Source organism: Mustela erminea, chromosome 9, assembly GCF_009829155.1.
Source record: "Mustela erminea isolate mMusErm1 chromosome 9, mMusErm1.Pri, whole genome shotgun sequence".
Taxonomy (NCBI): domain Eukaryota; kingdom Metazoa; phylum Chordata; class Mammalia; order Carnivora; family Mustelidae; genus Mustela; species Mustela erminea.
The window spans coordinates 108,578,619-108,600,996 of record NC_045622.1 but is presented as its reverse complement, the minus strand read 5'-3'; the positions used below and the strand labels follow the sequence as shown (position 1 = coordinate 108,600,996).

The following is a 22,378-nucleotide window of genomic DNA, read 5'->3' as shown; positions in this document are numbered from 1 at the left end:
CTGTGCCTTTAACCTCAAGTGGCAGCAGGTTTCAAGTCAGTCCCGGTCGGCCAGGCTCTCTGCTGTCCTTCTGGCTGGTGTCCTGCCTCACATCACGTCCCTTGGAGTCTTCCCTGGTCCCAGGGGTCAAGGGAGTGGGCTGCAGGCTGTGAATCACCTGCTGTGTTCATGACCCAACCTCCCTGCCTCTCCTGGCTCCAGGCCCCGGAGCCACTGTGGGCACCTCTTCCCCTGATTTCAGTCTTGGCTACCACGTGGGCTTTCAGAACTCTGGTGCCTGGACACTGTAACCCAGTACGGTGGCCTCAGGCAGAGCAGCCAGTCGCCCACAGCCTCCCTGGGCAGAAGTGGCTTGGGTGCCTCGCTGGTGCAGGGTGAGTGCTGCGGGGAGGTTCTTCGCGACCCCCTGTGCGTGTCTCACTGAGCAAGGGCCTGGGGCTGCCAGCTGCGGGGGGTGCCCCCTGGAGACAGAGCTTCTCTGTGCGCCTTTGCTCTTCTGGGAGGAAAGTGCTAGTGGCCCAGCAATTGCTCCATGCTCCGGGTCCCCAGGATGACCCGCCGAGGTTGGGGGGTTGGTGCTAGCTCACAGACAAGGAAATGGGGCCTCGGGTCCCCAGATCTCACAGCGCAGGCAGGCCCGCTGGGAGCAGACCCGGGCCTGTGACTCGAGGCACCTGCTCTCTCCGCCCCTTTCCGCACCGCTCTGGCTTTGGGGAGAGGACCCTGGTCGTTCCTCTGTGAACTTCTAGGCGCTCTCCTGCGCCCCAGGGCCTGATCTGCCTGGACACGGGTTCGGGGTATTTGGAGGCTCGCGCCCCGGCCCGAGCCCAGCTCTTGGTAGGGAAGGTCGTATTGCCAGGGAAGCCGGGCAGCAGTGTCTGTGAGGATAGACGTGGGGGCGGGGGTGCTCTGAGGCCTGCGTGGGTGTTTCAGGCTCCCTCTTTGCCTCGCTGTGGACTGGGAGGCACTTGTGCCCACCCTCTGCACAGCCTCCGGGATCCTTTCTGTAGCTGGGAAAGGGAGTGGGAGTATGAGGGGCTGTTCATAGCCAAGACGGGGTAGGTGCCTGAGTGGCAGCAGGAACAAACCCACCCAGGTGGGAGAAAAACATGGGCCTCCCCGGAAATAGCTGAAACTTCTGGAAGTTTGAGACTCCTGGTGCCCTGGCACCAGCTATGAGGCTACACACCTGTGGACAGGTGAGGAAGACCCATCGGCTCCCCTGGGGCACGGGGTGAGGCAGGTGAGGTGGCCCCACTGTGTGTGGGGGGAGGGCGCCCAGCCTCACGCACAGGTGCCGTCCGCAGGATAGACCGGAGTCTTCACCAGCCCCCGGGGGACGACGGAGCCGGCGCACTTAGCCTTTTTCCGCAGAGATCTTCCAGTCCCTTCCATATATGTCTGTGTTGTGCTCATTGTAAATGACATCCCCCCAGTGGAGAAGACACAGCCTGTCTGGAGAAGCATAAGGAAGAGAACAACACCGCGCCAGTTCTAGAACGTGGGGGTGACTCAGGTGCTTCTGACAGCGCTCCTTCCGGTTATTTCCTCGCCTAAACAAAGCGTCATGAAATCATACTGCTTACCCTTCTAATTTCCAGAGCATCACGTTGTGTCACAGGCATTCCCCTTGTTCTCGGAGCGGTGCGGACAGTCATCTTTAATCGTTACAGAGCGTCCGTGCCGGTGCCCTAGTGTTGGATCTGTGAGTGGCCTCTAATTATTTGCTGTTGTGAATAACACTGTTTTGAACATCTTTCTGCATCCGCCTTGGTTCCCATTTTAGAACGTTTCCTTGGGTTGGATTCTTACAATGGCAACCACCGGCCCAAGGGGCATAAATATTTCAAAGGCTCGTGATGGGATTTCCAGGGAGCTTTCCAGGAGCTGCCTGGACACCCAGCCCTCCCCTCGCAGGTCTGTCTCCCACAGGCCTTGCCAGCACTAAGTCCCAGTGTTTTCAACACTGTCGCTGATTTAATAGGTGAAGTGGCCGCTCGCTGTTCTCTTTTGTCTGTGGTGAAACTGCTCCTGGTCTCTTGACCATTCCTGTTCACTCTGTCGCTGGGCTTGTCCTAAAGGAGCAAGAGCTTTTTTGCCTCTTTTGACTTTTTGACCTGTGTGGTGGTTTGGACTCTTTCTGTGGGGCCCTTGTCCCCACCCAGATCTGCCGGCCGCCCCGAGTGGGGTGGCATTCGGTGCCCAGGACGAGGTGAGGGCAGTGCTCTCTGCCAGGGCGGTGGGCTCTGGCAGGGCCACCCCCCCCCCCGGAAAGAGTGCCCCTCCCAGAGGGCCAGTTATGTGAAACAGGTCTCAGAGGCTCAGGCTGCTAGTGGGTCCACGATGGGAGATGGTGGGGCGGGGGGAAACCTGAGGTTCAGTGCTCTTCGAGGAGCCACGTAGAGAAGGAGGCTCTGTCACCGTGTGACCAAGTCGCACTCCTGAAGTTTGAGTGGAGGCTTTGCTTCCTGGGATGGTGCATCCGTGCAGGTCAACCTGTCGTTACCCTCGTGACCTGGCCAGGCAGAACCCCAGTGGAGGGGCATGAGCTAGTGTGGCACGGGGAGGTTCTAAAACCTAGGCCGCTGGGCCCTCTGACTAGCACACACCGCCCGCACGCAGGATTGCTTTAAGAGTGTGAAGTTGTCTAAGTTACCAGAATGCTCCGGTGAGCTTGAGTTCTGGTTTGACTGCTTGATTCCCTACACCCCGTTAGCCCTCCAGGAAATATTGGGTTTGGCCAGGAATTGAGGGATGGGGAGAGGGGAGGTTGCTGGATTTTGCGTGGGGCCGCTGCGGGGCCAGAGCCAGACCCTCACTCTTCTTGGGGGACCCTCCTTGCCAAAGTCGTTCTAATCCTGCTCTGACTTCCAGATGCTGAAGTTCCAAACCGTCCGTGGGGGCCTGAGGCTCCTGGGTATCCGCCGAACCTCCACCGCCCCTGCTGCCTCCCCAAATGTCCGGCGCTTGGAGTACAAGCCCATCAAGAAAGTTATGGTGGCCAACAGAGGTGAGTGCCCTTGGGGCCAGCAGGAGGAGCCGTGTGTCCAACCCAGCCTTAGTGTTCCTGTCCTGCCCCTGCCCTGCACACCAGCTCCCCGCCCTGCTTCCGCTTCTGTAAGGACCCAGGAATTTAGTGGCTTGTCTATTGCCCCTTCCCTCCAAGGCGAGATCGCCATCCGTGTGTTCCGGGCCTGCACGGAGCTGGGGATCCGCACTGTGGCTGTGTACTCGGAGCAGGACACAGGCCAGATGCACCGACAGAAAGCAGACGAAGCCTACCTCATTGGCCGCGGCCTCGCCCCAGTGCAGGCCTATCTCCACATCCCAGACATCATCAAAGTAGCCAAGGTGAGCGGGGCTGGGCCTGCGTGCTGGGCCTGGCCCCCAGACCGGCCCCCAGTAAGTGTCTGTGTGTAGGGGAATGGCTAAATGAAGGGGTGGATGGATCGATGGATGGGCCAAGCACGGTGCGGGGGGAGGTGTGCGAGCCACGGCTATGGTTCTCGGCCTGTGGGAAGGAATTGGAGAGTCGCTGCCTTCCTCTGACTGCTCGTGTCCCCAGGAAAACAATGTTGATGCCGTGCACCCTGGCTACGGGTTCCTGTCGGAGCGCGCAGACTTTGCCCAAGCCTGCCAGGATGCCGGGGTCCGCTTCATTGGGCCAAGCCCTGAGGTGGTCCGCAAGATGGGAGATAAGGTGGAGGCCCGGGCCATCGCCATTGCCGCAGGTGCGTGTGGTGGACAGGCCTCTGGGGGCCGCATGGCTCGAGAGGGGCTGTCCGAGGAGGGGGTGGCGGGTTTGGGCAGGATTCCAGCCTGTTACAGAGGACCCACGTGCCTGTCTCCCAACAGGTGTCCCCGTGGTCCCTGGCACAGATGCCCCCATCACCTCCCTGCACGAGGCCCATGAGTTCTCCAACACCTACGGCTTCCCCATTATCTTCAAGGCCGCCTATGGGGGCGGGGGGCGCGGCATGAGGGTCGTGCACAGCTATGAGGTGAGCAGAAGCCCAGCTGGCCTGTGAAACCACCCACAGAGCAGACCTGGGGTTCCATGAGCGGGCGGGGGTCCTGCAGAGGGAGAGACCGAGCTCCGCTTGCCCTCTCAGGAGCTGGAGGAGAACTACAACCGGGCCTACTCAGAGGCTCTGGCCGCCTTTGGGAACGGGGCGCTGTTTGTGGAGAAGTTCATTGAGAAGCCACGCCACATCGAGGTGCAGATCCTGGGTGAGTGGGGGCGTCCCTGGGCGCTTTCCGGGCTCAGGGCGGCTGATCTCCAGGAGCCGTCCCTCGGGAAGCCCCTCCCGCAGGAAGGCAGGCTGTGGAGGCCGCACCGGTCAGGGCCCGGGCCTTGGCGGTGGAGGTTTCTGTCCTGGCTGCCCCGACTGCTGGGAGTGGGCGTCAACTGGCCTCGTAGTCATACGGCGGTTGGTGGGTGTTCAGATGCCTGGAGAAGCTGAGTCTCCCTTTCACTGTAGGAGACCAGTATGGAAACATTCTGCACCTGTACGAGCGAGACTGTTCCATCCAGCGGCGGCATCAGAAGGTGGTCGAGATTGCCCCCGCTGCCCACCTGGACCCCCAGCTTCGGGCAAGGCTCACCAGTGACTCCGTCAAACTTGCTAAGCAGGTGAAGGGCAGGGCCTTTCGGGGATGGTCTATCACGTGGATAGACCTTTCTAGTGGCTCCCTCTGGCTCCGCCAGCTTAGGCCTCTTGCCAGGGGCCCTGTCTGGAGGTGGACAGCCTGCCAGGGAGCCGGGAGGCTGCGTGACTGGCTCCTGGAGGCGGGGTGGGGACTGTTTGGGAGGAGAAAGGGCTGACTCGGGGTCCTTGGGACCCTCGCTGTGTGAGAGCAGAGGTGCCAGGCGCAGAGACCAAGCCTGGGATCCAGGAAGGCTGAGAAGCGGGAGGGAAAGAGGCCACTGGCCGCTCCCTCTGCACAGACAGAGCTTCTGCGTGGCGCCGACTCATCTGGAACGAAAGGAGTGGGATCCAGTGCATTCTGTTCAGATAAGAAACATTGCTAAGGCATTTCTTCTCCTTTGTTCTCGAGTGTTCCCCGCATCACATTTATTGCCCCCCACTGAGTCCTCAGGTCCTCCTGCGCCAGTCTCTGCTCTGCTGGCCATAGAGACAGGAGATGGCAGCTGGCTCCCCCAGCAGTGACCTGTCGCCGGCCTGCCCAGAGAGCACCTGTCGTGGCCAGGCCTGTGGCAGGGGTCCCACTGTCAGTTCTTCTGGGCCCTCCCGAGCCCACCCCCTCTCCGGGTTCAGGCACCTAGTCCGCATCCTTACCGCCCCTTCCAGGCGCCCTGAGGGAGAGCCTCTGCTCAGATCTGCCTTCCCTAGCGGACAGGGTGGGCCCGGGTCCTGCTGTCTTTCTAGAACTGTGCTCTCTCAGACCTCCTGGGCAGCAGATGATTCCGTGACCTTCCCCGGCTGAGAGGCAGGGTCAGCGCTGGGCAGAGGTCTCAGCCGCAGTTAATAGGCTTGGTCAGGATCTGATTTGGAGTTGACATTTGGGTTATTTCGTAGGAGGAGAAAGCTTACCTGGAGTTGGGTCTAATTTATTGGCTTAGGCCACGTGTGTCACTCTGTAACCGACTTGAGGGAGCGGACTGTCGTCTATTTTGTGGTCCTGCTAGGACCAGAGTGAGACTGGAATGAGGGTTGAATTTTGCCTTAGAATCATCACTGTTGGTTCCTCTCAGAGGACACCTCTTTGGGTCCTGGCCAGAGGTGGTGGTGAGTAGAGCAGGGGGAACTTTCTAGGAACCCTCCGAGAATGAGAAGGTCCAGCAGAGGCTGGGGTAGGCGTGGTGGGGCCTGTCCTCCAGGGAGAGGGGACCGAGTCCGGGGCCGGTGGCAGCTCATGACGTCGTGCCCCAGACAAGCCAGGTGCAGCCATCAGAGGCCCGGGCCGGGGCCCGGGAAGCCGTGCAGGCAGGGGCCCGGCCGTGGGCTGTGGGGGCTGCGAGCGCTCTCTCCGGGGGCAAGACTGGTTGTGCCCTCCGTTGGGGTGGGGCACGTGGCGGTCTGATCCTTAGGGAAGCGGCCCGATGGCTGTGGCTGAGCCAAAGTGGCGGTCAGCCCCACTGACACGGCCGTCCCGCAGGTGGGCTACGAGAACGCGGGCACGGTGGAGTTCCTGGTGGACAAACATGGCAAACACTACTTCATCGAGGTCAACTCCCGCCTGCAGGTGGAGCACACTGTCACCGAGGAGATCACCGAGTGAGTGGGGCGGGCGCGGTGGCGGGGGGGTAGGGGGGGGAGGATGGGGTTGTGGGAGTGGGTGGCAGCCACTGGGACGGGGCAGCTTCTGGATGGCCAGTAAAATCCACGCCAGAGGCTCCTGGGGAGCTCAGCACGTCTCCACTGTACTGGGGAGCAGTCAGGGGTCTAGGTGTTTGCTTTTTACAAAAATTACCATTAGAAGAGCATTACATAGGGCATGCCTGCCTGGTGGTTCAGTGGGTCAAGCGTCCGACTCCTGATTTCTGCACAGGTCATGGTCTTGGGGTCCTGGGATGGAGCCAGCTTAAGGTGATTCTCTTTCTCAGAAAAGAGAGAGAGAAAAAAAGAGAAGTATTATATGCCCTATTGTAAGAATAAAGGAGCAGGGGCGCCTGGGTGGTTCAGTGGGTTAAGCCTCTGCCTTCGGCTCAGGTCATGATCTCAGGGTCCTGGGATTGAGCCCCGCATCGGGCTCTCTGCTCAGCAGGGAGCCTGCTTCCTCCTCTCTCTCTGCCTGCCTCTGCCTACTTGTGATCTCTGTCAAATAAATAAATAAAATCTTTAAAAAAAAAAAAGTGAAAAACTTAAAAAAAAAAAAGAATAAAGGAGCAAATAAAAAAAAGACTGAGACTGGGACCCCTGGGTGGCTCAGTTGGTTAAGCAGCTGCCTTCAGCCCAGGTCATGATCCCAGCGTCCTGGGATCGAGTCCCACATCGGGCTCCTTGCTTGGCAGGGAGCCTGCTTCTCCCTCTGCCTCTGCCTGCCACTCTGTCTGCCTGTGCTCACTCTCGCTCCTCTCTCTCTCTGACAAATAGATAAATAAATAAAATCTTAAAAAAAAAAAAAGACTGAGATCCCCCTCTCTCGGAACCGGGATGCCGAGGAGGCTCAGGCCCGCTGGAGGAAGGTGTGGTCTCCCGGGTTCCAGGTGAGCCGGAGGCCCAGGTCCGGCCAGCCCAGCATTGCCTGTTCCTGCTTTAACTGTCCTGGTTTTGTTTCATCTCCTTACTTGACTCTGTAAACAGCTGGACGCAACTGAGACGTTACGTGGAGAATTTCTGTTGTACTTTTATAATCCGTATTTGTGGAAGGCGTCCTCCAAGCCCCTGTTCTCCGAACTGCAGGTGTGCGTGTCTCGTAGCTTAGGGAAGTAGCCAGCCCCTCTCATGCTAGGCAGTCGGGTCGTTGCTTGTTTCTGAGGCCCATAAGGGGGGTCGTTTCCGTCTTGGTGCGTAGATCTCTCCCTCCCCTCTAAAGAGTCCTGGGGATAGACGGTTCCTGTGTGGTTCCCTGAGCCACAGATTGTGTCCGTTTGTGCTCCCACAAGCACTGAGTAGAGACACTTAAAAATCTGCCCTTTTTGTAAACCACCCAGTAGTTTCAAGATCCTATTTTGAGCCATTGAAGTGTGAAGCCCTGGCTCGGGGCCGGTCCCTCTCACCCGAACTTTCCTGACAGTTTGTTCCTCCCCCGACCCTCTCCTGAGGTTGAGGATGCTGTGGGGGCCTGCCTGTGCCCAACAGATGCGCGGAGGCTTCAGACTCTGTCCTCTCGAGGTTAAAGCCTGAGCTGAGGTGGACGCTCAGGCATCTGACTCTGGCTCCACGAGACGTGGCCTGATTGCCCCATGGTGAACATGCTGTGTGTCTCGGGCCAGCCGCAGGCCTGCTCTGTTCAGGACGGACATCTGTGCCAGCTTGGGAATGGGGGTTTTGTGTCATACCAGGTGCAGGTTCCTCCCCAGCCACTACCCACACAGAGCTGGGGCGAGCTGCAGCCTCTCTGACCCTCGGGCTCCTCAGCTGGGAGTGACAGACTCCCAGAGCATCACAGTGGAGGCCCAGCCTCAGTCCAGGCTGCACGCAGTTGCTGGCGCTGCTGCTCCAGCAGGAAGTACAGGGCGCCAGGGGAGAGCTGCCGGTGTCGGTTACAGGCTGCCCCTGTCAACAGGCCTCAGTGACAATACATTTTAAACTTTGAGTTTTTTGTTATTTTGTTCTGTTTTGTTTTTGAAACAGCTGTTACGCTTGGATCTGTCACTGTCCCTAGGAGCCTTGCAGTCCATGAGGCCAAACTTATAAATCATACGCATTAGGAGAGTTCTGTGCACTGAGGTTGAGGTCTTCCATGGGTGCGGTCTGGGGTGTAGGTGCGGCCGAGGCCCGGATCCCAGGAGGACGGCGGCATCCTCACTGCTGCGCATCCCCTCACGGACCCTCCCAACAGCCCTTCGTTCCCATGTCAGCCAGCCCCGCACTCACAGCCCCCGCCTCTCTCGGTGTAGTGCACACGGCTCTCCGCGTGGAGTGTCTGAGGCTTCAAGTCCGGCTTGATCAAGGGAGGGCTTGGGGGAGGCCGGAGGACAGAAGGGCCCTGCGCAGGCAGTAGGGCAGGGCGTGGGGAGGGGGCGTTGGGTGGCGAGCTCCGGGGCAGGCAGACGCAGCCGTTTCAGCGGAGCCCTCCCCGGCCGCCCCTCCTTGTTCCAGCTGCCTGGACTTCTGTCCCCTGGGCCGGGGGCAGGGGATGCTGGTCTGGCTGGAGGGAGCCTGCCACCCAGGCTGGTGAAGGGTCCGCAGACGGGTGGGGACCTTTCTCCCCGTCCATCCCCTGCCTCACGCTCTGCGCCTCCCTGCAGTGTGGACCTGGTCCACGCCCAGATCCACGTGGCCGAGGGCCGGAGCCTGCCCGACCTGGGCCTGCGGCAGGAGAACATCCGGATCAATGGCTGCGCCATCCAGTGCCGGGTCACCACGGAGGACCCCGCGCGCAGCTTCCAGCCGGACACTGGCCGCATCGAGGTACGCCCGCCTGCCCACGGCGCACACCCTGGTCTCTGTCGGGGCAGAGAGACCCTCCTGTGGGCCTGGCCAGGCACGAGCACCCTTGCCGGGGTTGGCCGGGGTTGGCTGAGGCCGGCTGAGGGTAGACCGGAGCCGGGCTCGGTCCAAGGGTCAGGGAGAGAGCGTTCTGGGGGAGACGGCCGGGAGCGCAGGCGAAGACACCGGCAAGGGAGTCCCGTGGACCGGGGAGCAGACCAGTGGGTGGAGCCAAATGCAGGGTCCCCAGAAACGAAGCCCAGGCCCTTGACTTCAGCTTCTTGCGAGACCCCACGGACAGAGCAGCGGCCTCCCTCCTGCCTTCGGTCCGAGGGAGTGTGGTCGGCCAGGCAGGCCCCGCGGGCTGGGGCAAAGGACCGGGGCCCGGATGTGCCAGTGGAAGGGCCCAGCTGAACAAGGGGCCTAGTAGGGATCAAGGGGGGAGCCAGGGAGATGGTGGAGGGCAGGGAGGAGGCCGCCTCGGGGCGCCAGGGGCCGAGTGGGCAGACGTGGGGGTGGGCCCCGCCGTGCCTCTGTCCCCGGGAGTGTCTGCTGTGCTGCCCCCCTTCCTCAGCACAGACATCCCTCCCTCCCCCACCCCTCCCCTCCGCACTCACGTCCCTGCGCAGGCCCGGGGCAGGCACCCTCTGAGCTGCGGGTGCGCGTCCCTGGTCCTCTCGCTCACGTTGGCTGAGAATGTTCCGGAACCTTCAGCGGCACTGCTGCCAGCTCTGCTGCTTTACCACCTCCCCATCTGCTTGGAGCCTCTGAGGGAGCAGGACTGTGCGAGAGCTCAGGTTCTGGCCCGGGGAGAGGGCCAGGCTGATTTGGAGGCGGATACTAGGCTTCTGAGAAACAGGTGATGCGGGGAGGGAACGGGAGAGCTGGATTCTGACCGTTGCGGAGCCGGGAGGCTTGAGGCAGAGCTGCCACTGGAATTCCATTTCTGGAACAATCGAAGCCTGTAGGTGGGGGCCAGCCTGAAGGCCGGAATGCTGTCCAGCGGGGGCCCTGACTTGTCTGCCCTCAGTGGGGAAGGGGCAGCCCTGCGACGGCCCGCGGCCTTCCTCCCCTCCATTTCCACGTTCTGGCTCCTCGGAGCCTGGTTTACCACAGAATATTTTTAGCTGACAGTGCCTGCTCACAGCTGAGTGTTCGCCCTTAAATATTTTATTAAGTTCCTTTTTATCGAACACAGGCCTGTGTCCCTTTGCAGCAGAACCCTGGTGCAGTGGGTGTCCCATGCCCCTGGGCCGTCCCTTCCGCTCCCCGTCCCCCGCCCCCCCGTGCCTCACGGGGGTCCCCTGGCCCGGGTGTGGGCTCTCCCTGCCGGGACTCACCCCGGGCCCCGTCACGGGTGTTCGTGTCTGTACCTGTGACCCCAGACAGCCTAAACCTCTGTCCCCCGGGGCCCTGTCCCATCCAGCCGTGGACTTGGAACCCCCGCCCGCCCCCGCGAGTCGGCTGCAGGACCCGCGCCGCTCTGCCCTGCTTCCCTCTCGGAGCGTGCGGGCCGGACCTGCTCTCCTGAGAGCCCCGGGGCCGGCCCTTCTCCCCGCTCGGCATCTCCTCGGCCTCTGCGCCCTCCCCCTCCCATTCTCCCCTTTTGGAAGGAAGGGAAAGTGGGGGGACACTGAGGGCTTCCCCATCGCTTCACAGCGTATGTTAAAACCCCGCGGCCTGTCTTCCCTCCCTGGCCCGCTCATGTCCCGCGACGTCCCTGTCGCCAGTCCGATTTCCTTGTTCGTCCGCCCGTGCCCAGCAGCCTGGGAGCCCCTGGGATCAGGGGTCCTCTTTGAACTGCTCACCTCGGTGCCTGGCATGTGGTGGGCACAGATGTCCATGGGATCAGTGAGCCTAAGAGGCAGGGGGGTTGGTCATGCAGACGGGAGGAAGGTCAGGGCATCCGGCTGCGGCCTGCCCAGGGGCCCCTCTCTGTGCTCTGCGAGGCTCTGCATCCGCCCTGGGCTCGCGGCGTGCGGGCCTGGGGCTGGCCGGGTGGGTCCTCCCCTGCGCCTTTTCTCGCCTCCTCCCCTGCCAGCTTCTCTCAGGGGAAGGATGCAGTGACCATGTGGCAGCCAGAGAAGGCGGGATGCCCCGGGCTTCACTGGCGGGAATGAGGCAGAACTTCCCCAGCCAGAGCTGGCGCCCCTTGTGCTAGGCCTGGCGCCCGGCCCCACCCGCACACGTCCAGCCTGGACTGGGGGCCGCATCCGGACTCCGCTCCCGACCCGGTTCCTGACTCTGCCCACCCCCGTCCACAGGTGTTCCGGAGCGGAGAGGGCATGGGCATCCGCCTGGATAACGCGTCGGCCTTCCAAGGGGCTGTCATCTCCCCGCACTATGACTCCCTGCTCGTCAAAGTCATCGCGCACGGCAAAGATCACCCTACGGCTGCCACCAAGATGAGCAGAGCCCTTGCCGAGTTCCGGGTCCGAGGTGTAAAGGTGAGAGGCCCTCGGCTCTGCCTGCCTTCCAGGTGCTCAGTCCCGCCCAAGGCCTGCCCCTTGGCCGCACGGCGACTCTCCTGGCTGCTCTGCTGGGGCTGGGCCCCTCCGCCACCTTGGGAGTGGGCCTGGGCTTCTCGGGTGCTCGGGTGCTTGGGGCCCTCGGCCAGAGCCGGGAGTCTTGCTCCGGGGAGCCCCATGCTCCTGCTTGTCCTTCTTAGGGGAGATCACCTGGAGGCTTTCCGGTCAGCAGATCACGGGGCTCCCGCCTGGAAATTCTGATCTCATCGGTTGGGGTGGGGGGCCCAGAGCCTGCATTCTGAACACGCTCGCCAGGTGGTTCTGAGTCCCAGGAAGACCCTGGGTGAGAGAGCACAGCCCGTGCGGAAGAGGTCCCTTGGCATAAAGTGAGCCCCCCGCCGGCCCTCCTTGCCCCGTCCCATGGCCTGGCACGTGGGTGTCATGTCGGGTGCCTTTGGGACAGCCAGGGGAGGAGGCTGCAGCCGGAGGTCTGAGGGAGGCCGGGGGGAGGCACGGGGCCCAGCTGCCAGGCAGGGACCTGACATCCTCGATGGCCTCTTGGTTCCCTGTGTCTGTAGCCGGAGACGAAACCACAGGCGCATGCTGTCCTGCCCGGCGGCCGGCTCTGCCTGCGTATCCGTGGGCATCCCCGGGCCAGGGGCTGCCTGCAGAGGCCCTGCGGCACGAGGGCAGGGAGGAGGGTCCCGCCCGCAGCGGACTGTGCCGCCCAGCCCCTCTGTCCTCTCGCGGTGCCCGGGGCCCGCCCTTGCACGCACCGGCGCGGCTCTGATGTGTCCTGGCAGGGGCTCCAGTGGGTGCAGAAGCCTGTTGAAAAAGCACTTGAGAGGGGAGGAGGGAGGCAGGGGACCTGCAGAGCCAGTGGGGGGTCAGCCGTCTCCCCTCAGGCCCGTGGCCCACCTCAGACGCGGTCGCCGTTCCCCAAGTGTTGGGGTCTCCGTGCTCTCCCGTGGGAAGCCTCCGGGCTCCTGGTGTGGGGGTTCCTGCGCACACAGAGGTGTGTCGTGACGTCCTCCCTGAGGGGCCTTGATGTTTCCAGCATGGTGTCCTGGGGAAGCTTTGGGGGCCAGTATGTGCCATGACCCTTGTATGGGGCCCGACTACCCCACCCTTCACCCGCCTGCCCTCGTTGGCCTGTTGTCCTTACCGCTGGCCCCTACGCTTGTGTGCCCAGGTCATCGGACCCTCCCCGTCCCCCAGCCTGGCAGGCTCATGAGGACCTCCTGCCCTAGGGCGCTGAGGGCAGAGAAGGGAGGCGGGGGTCCCGGGGCTCACCAGGAGGAAGGTGGGAAGGCCAGCTGTGGGACGTATGTTTCTGGTTCCTTGGGGCACCAGAGTCCTCCCCAGATGTGCACCCCAGCAAAGCTATGGGCTCCTGCCACATCGAGAGCCGTCCACGCCCGGCAGCTCCTTGCCTGGCACACCCCAGGCCCGCCTCCGCCTTCTCCCCGCGGCCCCTTGGAGGGTTCCCGTTCTCGTGCTGTTCCGCAGAGGACCTTGTTTCATCTATTTAAACCGGGATCTCCCCTGGGCCGTGTCCGGGCTCACGTGTGTGTGAACCGCAGACACGCCGGGGTGGGGGCTTGGCGGCCCACATGTGCGCGCACATGCCCGTCGTCCAGCTCTCCGCGGGCTGCCCGCTGGAACCCGGCAGGCCTCACACACGGGCACTGTGTGCTCCTTGGCACAGGTGTGGCGGCCACTGTGGTCTGGGCCGCATCACGGGCTGTGGGGTGCCGGTGTCTGCCATCTGCGCTGGCGCTCAGGCATCTCATGTTCTTAAAGCGTTTGGGGGGGCCGAGCGCCGTGGAGAGTCCCACGTCCGCTGTCTTTCGTGTCTGGAGCATCGGATCCTCCCAGCTGACGCTTGGGAGCCGGGACTGTGCCCAGGGCCAGAGGCCGGCAGGGGTCTTGGTCAAGGGGAGTTAGAGCAGGGCCCGGCCGCGCCCCCCGGACTGCAGCTTGTTGGGGTGGGGAACAAAAGCAGGGCAGTGCCCCCTCATCCCAGCGTCTGCTGCTCCAGTGTTCAGCAACCATTTGACTCAGGCTTTCCAGACAAGCCCAGAGCGAAGCCTCGGGGAGAAGCAGGGTCGGGGGGAATCAGTGGAGCAGCTGGTGCTCAGGACCTCTAGGACTGACGAACCTTCCAGGTCTTGGGCTGATACCAAAGCAGTGGAATTCTAAGCCTTTCCAGTCCTTCCGAGGTAACAGTGTACAAATCCAGAAGCTGCCCTGGGAAGTGGTGAGGCGGTCTCCAGTGGAAGCCATGGGAACTTTATACAGAGTTGGAGTGTTGCCAGCCAAAGGTCCCTTCGCCCTGAAGGGCGGTGCTGTGGCCCTCGTGCCCATGGCCCTCTGTGCTGCCCGGCGTCCGTGCTTCCACGAGGACGTCCCATCTTGCCCATGTCGTGCCAGGAAGGGGTGCTCTCTGCACTGAGAGGTGCAGGCACAGGGCCTGGAGGGCTCCAGCACAGCCCCTCCCCTTCTCGAGGGGCCGGTCTGGCTCACCTGGGACAGGAGGCGCCAGCCCCAAGCACCTGCCGTTAGGCAAGGCCAAGGGCACCCTGAGCTCTTTGGGCCACCTCTGTGGGGCTAGTGGCCCTGAACCTGACCCTGTCTTGTTTGGGGGTGTCTACTGGCCCACATGTCCCCCTCCCCTGTCAGGGAGCCTAGCAGGACAAGACAAGGCTAGCACGGAGGTGTACGCAACAATTTTATTATAAAGAAAAACAAGACTCCCGCTTGGTGGCTGCAGCCCTGCCTCGGCGGCTGTGAGCACCCGTCAGAGGAATGCGGGCCTGGAGGCCAGAACTGGGGCAAGGGCCCCTTGTCCTGCCAAGTACAAAGGAGGCCTGAGGTACCAAGGGTAAAATCAGGAGGGACTCCCAGGCCGTGCTGACCCACCGGGCCCAGCAGCTGCTGGTCCCAGGCCCTGTGCCCCTTCCCCAGCCCACCCCGGGCTCACTCCCTTCCCCTCACACCACACTCTCCTCCAGCTGCTCCGTGCTGCCCCCCACCCCCCGGCACCCTGCCCCGAGCAGCCCCCCATGCACAGAGTGGCTCCTCCGGGCCCAGGCCCCTCCAAGGCGCCTGGCGTAACCGTAGCACCCGCCGGCGTCTCCCAGGTCCAGGGAGCAGCTGCGTTGCGGCCTCGGTGGTGGGCTCCGTGGTGGGTGGGCCTTGGGCGTGGGGCTGGGGCCTCCATTGGTCTGGGATTGGACGTGGCTGAGCTTGAGGGGGAGGCGGCCGTTCCCGGCCCCCCGGCCCCGAACCAGCAAGGCCACAGTGAAGACCAGTAAGGCAGCCACCAGCACACCCCCTACGGCCACGGTCAGGGTCCCGCCCAGCACGTGGGCCTGCAGGGCGTGGCACAGGGGTGCAGCCGGCAGCGTGGAGAAGTGGGCACAGCCCAGCAGCCTAGTGGCTGTGAGGTCGGAAGGCCCAGCGGCAGGTGACAGGGCCAGCAGGCAGAGGTCATAGTCGGCACCGGGGACGAGGTGCTTCAGCAGGAAGTGGTGGCTGGAGGCCGGGACAATCCTGTGGGCAGGGGTGGGTGGTCAGAGCCTAGGTCCGGGCTCTGACCCCAGCCCCCGCTCCCTCGGCACCTGCCCCCAGCCTCACCCCCGGCTCCCAGCTCCCTCCTGGGAACACTCCCTTCCCCTGGGACCACCTGGGCCTTGGTTTACTCCAGAAGGCCGAGAAACCAAGACAGGCGTGAGTGTGTGCAGCTGGGGACAGAGCACGGGGCTGGACGGGCGAGTGTGTGGATGCACAAGCCCAGGGCAAGCGGGGGAGGTGGTGTGGAGGCACGTGGCACGTGGCCAGGGCCAGAAAGAAGGCGGTGCGCGCGGCCCAGGGTTGTGCGCCTCTGCACAGAGACCAAATGCCAAGAGGCCTGGACTGAGGACCCCATGGGGCACTTCCCACCTCTCCCTGGTGCCTGCCCCCCTCGCCCCCTCCCTGCAGGGAGCTCAGAAGCTGAGGAGGGGTGTGTGGAAGTGGCCAAGTCTGGGAGGGCTAGAGGGGGGCTCTGAGGGCCGTAGGGAGCCATGCGGGGGCTGCGGGCCGCACCCTCACCGGTAGATGAGGGTCTCATCCTCACTGCTGTTGTACTGGATCTGGAACATCCACACGGGGTCTGCAGGCCGCCCCGGCCCCCAGCTCACCAGCCCTGAGGTCGCAGTCACCTCCGTCACCTGCACAGCTGGCTCAGACTCTAGTGTCCCCTCGCCCTCGGCGGCGGTGCGGGCCGAGGCAGCAATGTCCGAGGGCCCCGGGCGGCCCCCCTCCGCGCTGCCGTTCCCGCCGTGGGGCAGGGCCAGCACGCGGAGCTCGACCCGAGCTGTGGCCTCGCCGGCAGGGTTGGTAGCAATGCAGGTGTAGCCCCCTGCATCCCCGGAGCCCGTCACCCCAATCTCCAGGGTCCCATTGGGGAAAGCCCGGGCTCTGGAGGAGTTGCCAACCAACCGGTCGTCAGGGCCGACCCAGTGCATAGTGGGCGCGGGGTCGCCGAGGGCCCGGCACCGCAGTGTGGCCCGCTGGCCCTCCAGCACCCAGAGGCGCTGCGTGTGGCGCGCGATGAGCGGGGGCTCACAGGAGAACTCGCCCTCAGGCACGGCCCAGAAGTAGCGGCCGGCCAGGCCCGGCGGGGAGGCACACGTCTCCAGGTCGTCGGGCCGCGCCAGCCGCCGCAGCCACAGCAGCTCGCAGTTGCAGTGCAGGGGGTTCCCGCTGAAGCTCAGCACCAGGGGGGCAGGCGAGGCCTCGGCGTCGCGGCCCCGGGAGAAGAGCGGGTCGGGGGCCAGCGTGGCCAGGCGGTTGGACGTGAGGTCGAGGCGGGAGAGCTGGCTGAGCTGGGCGAAGGCGCCCGGGGGCAGTGCGTCGATGAGGTTGTGGTCCAGGTTGAGGGTGTGCAGCGCGGGCATGGCGCCGATGCCCGCCCAGGGCACCTGCCGCAGGTTGTTGTAGGACAGGTCCAGGTCCTCCAGGCTGTCCAGGAAGTCGTCGAAGGCCCCAGGCGAGATGCGGCCCAGCTGGTTGCCGCTGAGGATGAGGTGCTGCAGGTTGACGGGGCCGCGGAGGCTGCCGGAGCCCAGCTCCACCAGCCTGTTGCCGTCCAGGTGCAGGGAGCGCAGGCTCTCCAGGTCCCCGAAAGCGCGGGCCCCGATGCGGGTGATGGCGTTCCGGGACAGCGTCAGGTCCACCAGCCCCGTCATGTTTCGGAAGTCTGGCGGCCCCAAGGCCTGGATGAAGTTGTCCGCCAGCCGCAACTCCACTGTGCGCCGGTCCACGTTGGGCGGCACAAACAGCAGGCCTCGGTGGGCACAGAGGGTGCTGAGCGACTCAGACAGGTTCTGGCAGACACAGGGCAGTGGGCAGGCGGCCGCTCCGCTGGCCAGCAGCAGCAGCAGGAGTGGCGGGGCCATGGTGAGCGCCCTGCAGGGAAGGGCCGGAGCCCAGGCACAGGTGGGGCAGGTGCAGGTGCCCCCTGTGCCCACTGCCCAGTCTCAAGGGCCAGTCCAGAGCCTGGCCTGGGTATGTGTGTGTGTGTTGGGGGGGTGGCGTCAGGGCCAGAGGCCCCAGGACTCTCCCCCTCCCCCAGGGGCAGAAAGAAGGCTGGAGCCTGCAGGGCCAGGCCCCCCGGAATAAAGGTCACATTTCCCAAGCGGGTAGGGGGGTCCTGGCTCTGGGGACAAGGTGCAGCATGAGGCAGGAAGCGGAGGTGGGCACTAGAGCAGGGAGGGTCCCGGAACTTCCTTTCTCTGGCGTCTCCAGGAACCGCCAGCCCCCTCCCTCCGCGCCATCCCCTCCCCCGCCAGAGAAGGCGTCCCCCCCGCCAGCCCCTCCCGTGGCCCGTCGCCCCTCCCTGGCCAGCTACCGCTGCCGTGCCCCGCGGCCCCCTCACCTGGTGTCTGTAGCTCAAGGGGCGCGGGCCGGCCTCCCCGTGGGCCTGGCCAGCCCCTGCCGACTCCAGGCGGCTCTCCCGCGGGGGCGAGGCCCGGGGCTGACCGGCCGCCCGCCGCGCGCCCTCCTGCCCATGGCGCTCGGGCCCGCGGCCCCGGCTCTCTCGGTTCCCGGCACCTTTTCCCGGCGGCTCGCGGCGGCGGCGGCGGCGGCGGCGGCGGCGGCGGCGGCGGCAGCGGCAGCGACAGGCAGGCGGGTGCGCGCCGGCGAGCACGCGCTCCGCGGACTCGCACGTGGAGGGCGGACAGGGAGGGGCGCACGGGGATCCACCCGGGCCGGCTGGCTCCTGAGGTCACGGGGACACGCGGCCACTGCAGCGCCCACGGGTGGCTCCCGGTCACGCCCGAGGCCCGGGCTGGCGCGGGCCCGCCGCGCAGTCCCCCGGCGCTGCCGCAGCGCACTCACCCTGGCACAGGCGCGCGCGCCCCCGGCCACCCTGGCGCCCCGGCATCCTGCACCGAACGGGCGCCCGCCGCCGCCGCGCCAGCCGTCACTCCGCAGACAGCCAGACAAAGCGCCGGCTCGCGGGCCCCTTCACCATCTCCCAGAGACGGGAGTCTTTGTCACATGTCGCCGGGCACCCTCCCCAACACACCCACACATGCCCACACACCCACACGTCCCCGCACCCACAGGCAGGGCCGGGCGCAAACCCGCACTGTTGTTGGGACCCTTACAGACACACGCTGAAGGTCATAACCGTTCTGCATCACCGAGTCACGTGGAGGGTCCCCAACAGGCACGGGGCCTGGGGGGGGGCGGTGAGGGGCTGGGGCGACGCCCCCGGCAGGCCGGCTGCGGGGTGGGGCGGAGAGGGCTCGGCCTCCCGGCTGGTGCCGCGCCCCGCCCCTCGCTCCCCCGCCCGGCCTCGCCGCCCCGCCCGGCACGCTCGGGAGCCAACCGGTCTCCGCCTCCGGCCCGATTGGTCGGCGCGGCGCCGCTTCCCAGCAGGCCGGCGGCAGCACGCCGTTCGCAGCCGCGCGTCAGTGGTCCTCGCCGAGCCCGCGGCCCCTCCCTCCCCCCCCCCCCCCGTCAGGCTGTGCGGCTGGGAGGTAGCCCCGGGGTGAGCTCCTCTGGGCTAAGAAGGGGCTCCCGGCCGGGGGTGCGGTGGGAGGAGGGTTCCCGGCTTCCTCCCTGGGAGGGCCGGGGCTCCGGTGGGCGCGCCGAGTGCTCGGAGCCAGCCAGCGCGCTCTGGTCCTCCGGGAAGCGAGTCGCCACTTCTCCAGGTATCTCCTAGTCCTCAGGCTCCCCGGACACCCCCACCTGCGCCCCTGCCCCTTCCCTCCAGGCGTGATTCCTAGGGACTGGGGGGGCCAGGACCCCTGGGAAACGGAATTCCGATTCTGCCCCGTGCAGCAGGTAACCTTAGGCAAGTTATTGAACCGCTGAAAACACTTCACTCGTCTTGGCCAAGGGGTATGAATGACACGTCCGCACGTGCGTCGTGGGGCCGAGAGGAGAGATGTCGCCTTTGAGGGGCGCAGCTGCCTGGCAGCTGGAAGCTTTTCCTGACCATTGCTGCTCCCAGGGCCTCAGCTGTTGCGTTTGCAGAAGGAAGGCACTGGAGTCTAGCCCAGGTCCACTGTGGCGCTCAGCAGTGGGGGTAGCTCCTCCCTTCACCTCCCGGAGAGTTGTCATTTGCTCGGAACAAAGTCTGCTGGCATCCGTCACAAGCCGCTCTGTGCTGAGAGTAGGGGTACATCAGAAACGGATAGTCCTGGCTGTGCCTGCATTGAGCTCCCAGTTCATAGGGATGGCTGATCCCCCACAAAATCTCCAAGGGGGAGGGGTCTACACATGGGGGAACGGAGGGTGGACCAGGGGAGGCCTCGGAGAATCCCTCTTCTCCGCATGTGGTTCTAGGTTCGTTAGATGGCTTCGCTGCTTGTATCTTCTCACATGCTGTGCCTTGGGCCGGATGAAAAGCTCCATCTCTTTAGGAGGGGCAGGGACTAGTCTCAGGGACAGATAGCCGATCTGTCGCACCAGAGAGGCATGAGGCAATAATGTTGGCGGAGTCCCACTCCGCAGTGACTTTGGGGGAGGCACCCTTTCCGTCTGGACTTCCAGGCTTTAGGAGCCCAGGGTGGAGGGGGTGACAGGTAAAACTTCTCGGAGTAGCAGCAGGGCCCAGAAGCATGAGTCCCTGTTGAAGTTGCCGACAGAGATGATGAGTGGAGGACACACACAGATACCTTATCTGAAGTGACTGCCTGTGGTCACAGGCAGTGCATGCTCGAATTCCACCCAGGAGGCGGCGCAGTCATGGGACATGTCTCCGTGCTGGCTTCCAGGCCACCATGTGGCTTCTGGGTTGGACTTGCCCAACTTCAGCTTGAAGCTGCCACCTAGTAGTTTAATGAGTAGAAATGAGGGCTCTTGGGGGGGGCGCCCCAGGGTGGCTCCGTGGGTTAAGCGTCTGCCTTTGGCTCAGGTCATGATCTCAAGGTCCTGGGATTAAGCCCCGCATGAGGCTCCCCGCTCAGTGGGGAGCCTGCTTCTCCCTTCCACACTTCCCCTGCTTGTGTTCCCTTTCCTTCTCTCTCAGTCAAATAAATAAAATAAAAAAAAAAAAAGAAAAAAGAAAAAGAGGGCCCTTGGGCACAAAGCAGGTGGACACAGGCACGTCCTGCAGCAGCCCTGCCCCAGAACGCTCCCAGGGCTCGCAGGTGTAGGAAGAGCGCAGACAAGCGAAAGCTGACGCCCGGGAGGCACTTGGCAACAGCTGATCCCACGGAAGCCGGCTAGAGAGGGGGAGGTACTGCCAGAGGCGTTCAAGTTCAGACTTCCTGGAAGAGCCTACCAGGCAGATGCAGAGGTGTGGCGGCATGAGAGCTCACGAGGCGACTCCGGTGTGGCTGGAGGGGGCCGTGACTCTGAAGCCTGGCAGATGACATGTCTGGAGACAAGGGCTCATAGAGTCTAGAGGTGACCATGGTAGAACCATCTGGCCTGGCCAGTGACACAGGAGTGGCTGCTGGGCGTGATGGAGCGTAGGTTGGGGTAACGGGGTGGCCAGTGAGCACCCAGCAGAAGGCAGAGGACGGCGGGTGAGGGAAGCGGACTTCGGACATGGTGAGCTTGTGTGAGGGCCACACAAGGAGAGGTGCCCAGGAGGCATTTCCACTTTAGGGTCTTGGCTCAGGAGCTGGAAGTCCAGGATGAGGCACCCGGGGAGAATGTGCTGTGTGAGGAGAAGAGGCCCAGTGACAGCTCTGAGAACTCCGTCCTGCAGGGGTGAGAGGAGCCCCCAGTGGGGACTGGGGAGGAGAGCAGCAGGTCTCGGAAGCCCAGGGCAACAGTGCCCAGGTGGGAGAGCGCCGTAGGAGTTGGCCGCCACGATGGAGCTGAGGCCGCCCGAGTACGGCTGTTGGGGGTGGGGGGCGTAGGGACATCTGTCAAGAAGCATGGCTGGGGAAGGGTAGCATGGCTGCCGTGTGTCGCAGTGTTGTGGGAAAGGCCTGACCCGTTCCCTGGGCTGTGTGGAAGGGAGGAACGAACTTCCAGATCACTGAGGAAGGAGGAAGTGATTCAGCACCTGTTCTGGGGGGAGCACGGTTGGACGGGCGGGGGGGTGGGCTCAGCCCTCCGACACTCAGGCCACTTGGCCAGGATAGGGGGTTGGTGAGATGGGACAGTGTCATCCCACAGGGAGGCCTCAGACCTCAGCCTAGTATCCTGGGGGACAGGGTGGCAAGGGGGGCTCTGCTGGCCCAGGGTGGCTGGCACCTTCGGCCGCCTCTTCCCCAACCGTGCTACATGGTGACGCTCCCCCGCTCTGTCCTGCAGACCAACATCCCCTTCCTGCAGAACGTGCTCAACAACCAGCAGTTCCTGGCGGGCACCGTGGACACCCAGTTCATCGACGAGAACCCGGACCTGTTCCAGCTGCGGCCTGCGCAGAACCGGGCTCAGAAGCTGCTGCACTACCTCGGTCTGACCCCGGACTGCCCTGCTCTCCCCTCCCAGAGGCCTTGCTTCCGACCCCCTGCCTAGAAGAGTCCCAGCTCCCACGGTCCCTGCCCTCCTTGGCTTCACCCTCCCACCTTGCCCACCTCCTTCCTTGCTCCTGATCTCGGAGATGCCCCCTTTTCCGTCCGTGCGGCCGTCAGTATGTCCCCACTGCGTGGATCCAGGAGGCCCTGGCTTTGGAGAGGCCTGGGGGTCCGGGAGGAGCCATCATCCCCAGGCCCATCCGTTGTCACTTCTGCCCTCCTGTGGGACTCTCCCCCGCCTGTCCTCATCCACCACTTCCTCCCTCCCTAGGTCATGTCATGGTGAATGGCCCAAGCACCCCAATCCCTGTCAAGGCCAACCCCAGCCCCACGGACCCTCTTGTCCCCGCGGTGCCCATAGGTAGGTGAGATTCATTGTGCCAACTCGGGGAGACAGGAGGTGGCTGCCTGCGGGACAGCTGCTGACACCCCGGTCTGCCCTAGGCCCGCCCCCGGCCGGTTTCCGAGACATCCTGCTGCGGGAGGGGCCGGAGGGCTTTGCTCGGGCCGTGCGGAACCACCAGGGGCTGCTGCTGATGGACACGACCTTCCGGGATGCCCACCAGTCCCTGCTGGCCACTCGCGTGCGAACCCACGATCTCAAAAAGATTTCCCCCTACGTCGCCCACAACTTCAGCAACCTCTTCAGCATAGAGAACTGGGGAGGTAGGCCGGGGAGGGCTGGAGGCCGGGGCAACCCCCGGAAGGAATTGGGTATCAGTGTGGCCACTCCAGAAGCTAGAGACGTTCACACCAAGGAAATCTGGGGGGGGTGCGCGAGGCGTGTGTTCATTTGTTTAGCAGCGACTGGTGCCTGCTCCGGACACGCCTCACAGAGCTGAGACCCCAGTAGCTCAAAGACGGGGAGGAGCCA

General features: G+C 64.1%; 2 protein-coding genes across 6 annotated transcripts in view; one reads left to right on the top strand and one right to left on the bottom strand.

Annotated features, from left to right (window-relative positions):
- PC (pyruvate carboxylase) overlaps nt 1–22,378 on the top strand; it is a 96,590-nt gene that overhangs the window by 70,542 nt on the left and 3,670 nt on the right. For 4 of the 5 annotated variants that reach the window (XM_032357562.1, XM_032357563.1, XM_032357567.1 and 1 more), the window contains 12 exons: nt 2,875–3,010; nt 3,167–3,351; nt 3,566–3,731; nt 3,856–4,001; nt 4,113–4,230; nt 4,482–4,633; nt 6,121–6,239; nt 8,879–9,041; nt 11,324–11,506; nt 21,299–21,443; nt 21,776–21,865; nt 21,949–22,170. In XM_032357562.1, the coding sequence (XP_032213453.1) occupies nt 2,875–3,010; nt 3,167–3,351; nt 3,566–3,731; nt 3,856–4,001; nt 4,113–4,230; nt 4,482–4,633; nt 6,121–6,239; nt 8,879–9,041; nt 11,324–11,506; nt 21,299–21,443; nt 21,776–21,865; nt 21,949–22,170 (1,825 nt within the window). Of the gene's footprint in view, nt 1–266; nt 375–2,874; nt 3,011–3,166; nt 3,352–3,565; nt 3,732–3,855; nt 4,002–4,112; nt 4,231–4,481; nt 4,634–6,120; nt 6,240–8,878; nt 9,042–11,323; nt 11,507–21,298; nt 21,444–21,775; nt 21,866–21,948; nt 22,171–22,378 lie in introns of those variants that run through there. The other variant, XM_032357565.1, reaches the window with a different exon arrangement.
- Nucleotides 14,246–17,550, bottom strand: LRFN4 (leucine rich repeat and fibronectin type III domain containing 4). Its single transcript, XM_032357568.1, has 3 exons — nt 17,451–17,550; nt 15,623–16,981; nt 14,246–15,082 (listed from the first exon to the last, which is right to left on the bottom strand). Exons 2-3 carry the CDS (start codon nt 16,969–16,971, stop codon nt 14,521–14,523), a joined length of 1,911 nt encoding a protein of 636 aa, XP_032213459.1. The 5' UTR covers nt 16,972–16,981; nt 17,451–17,550; the 3' UTR covers nt 14,246–14,520.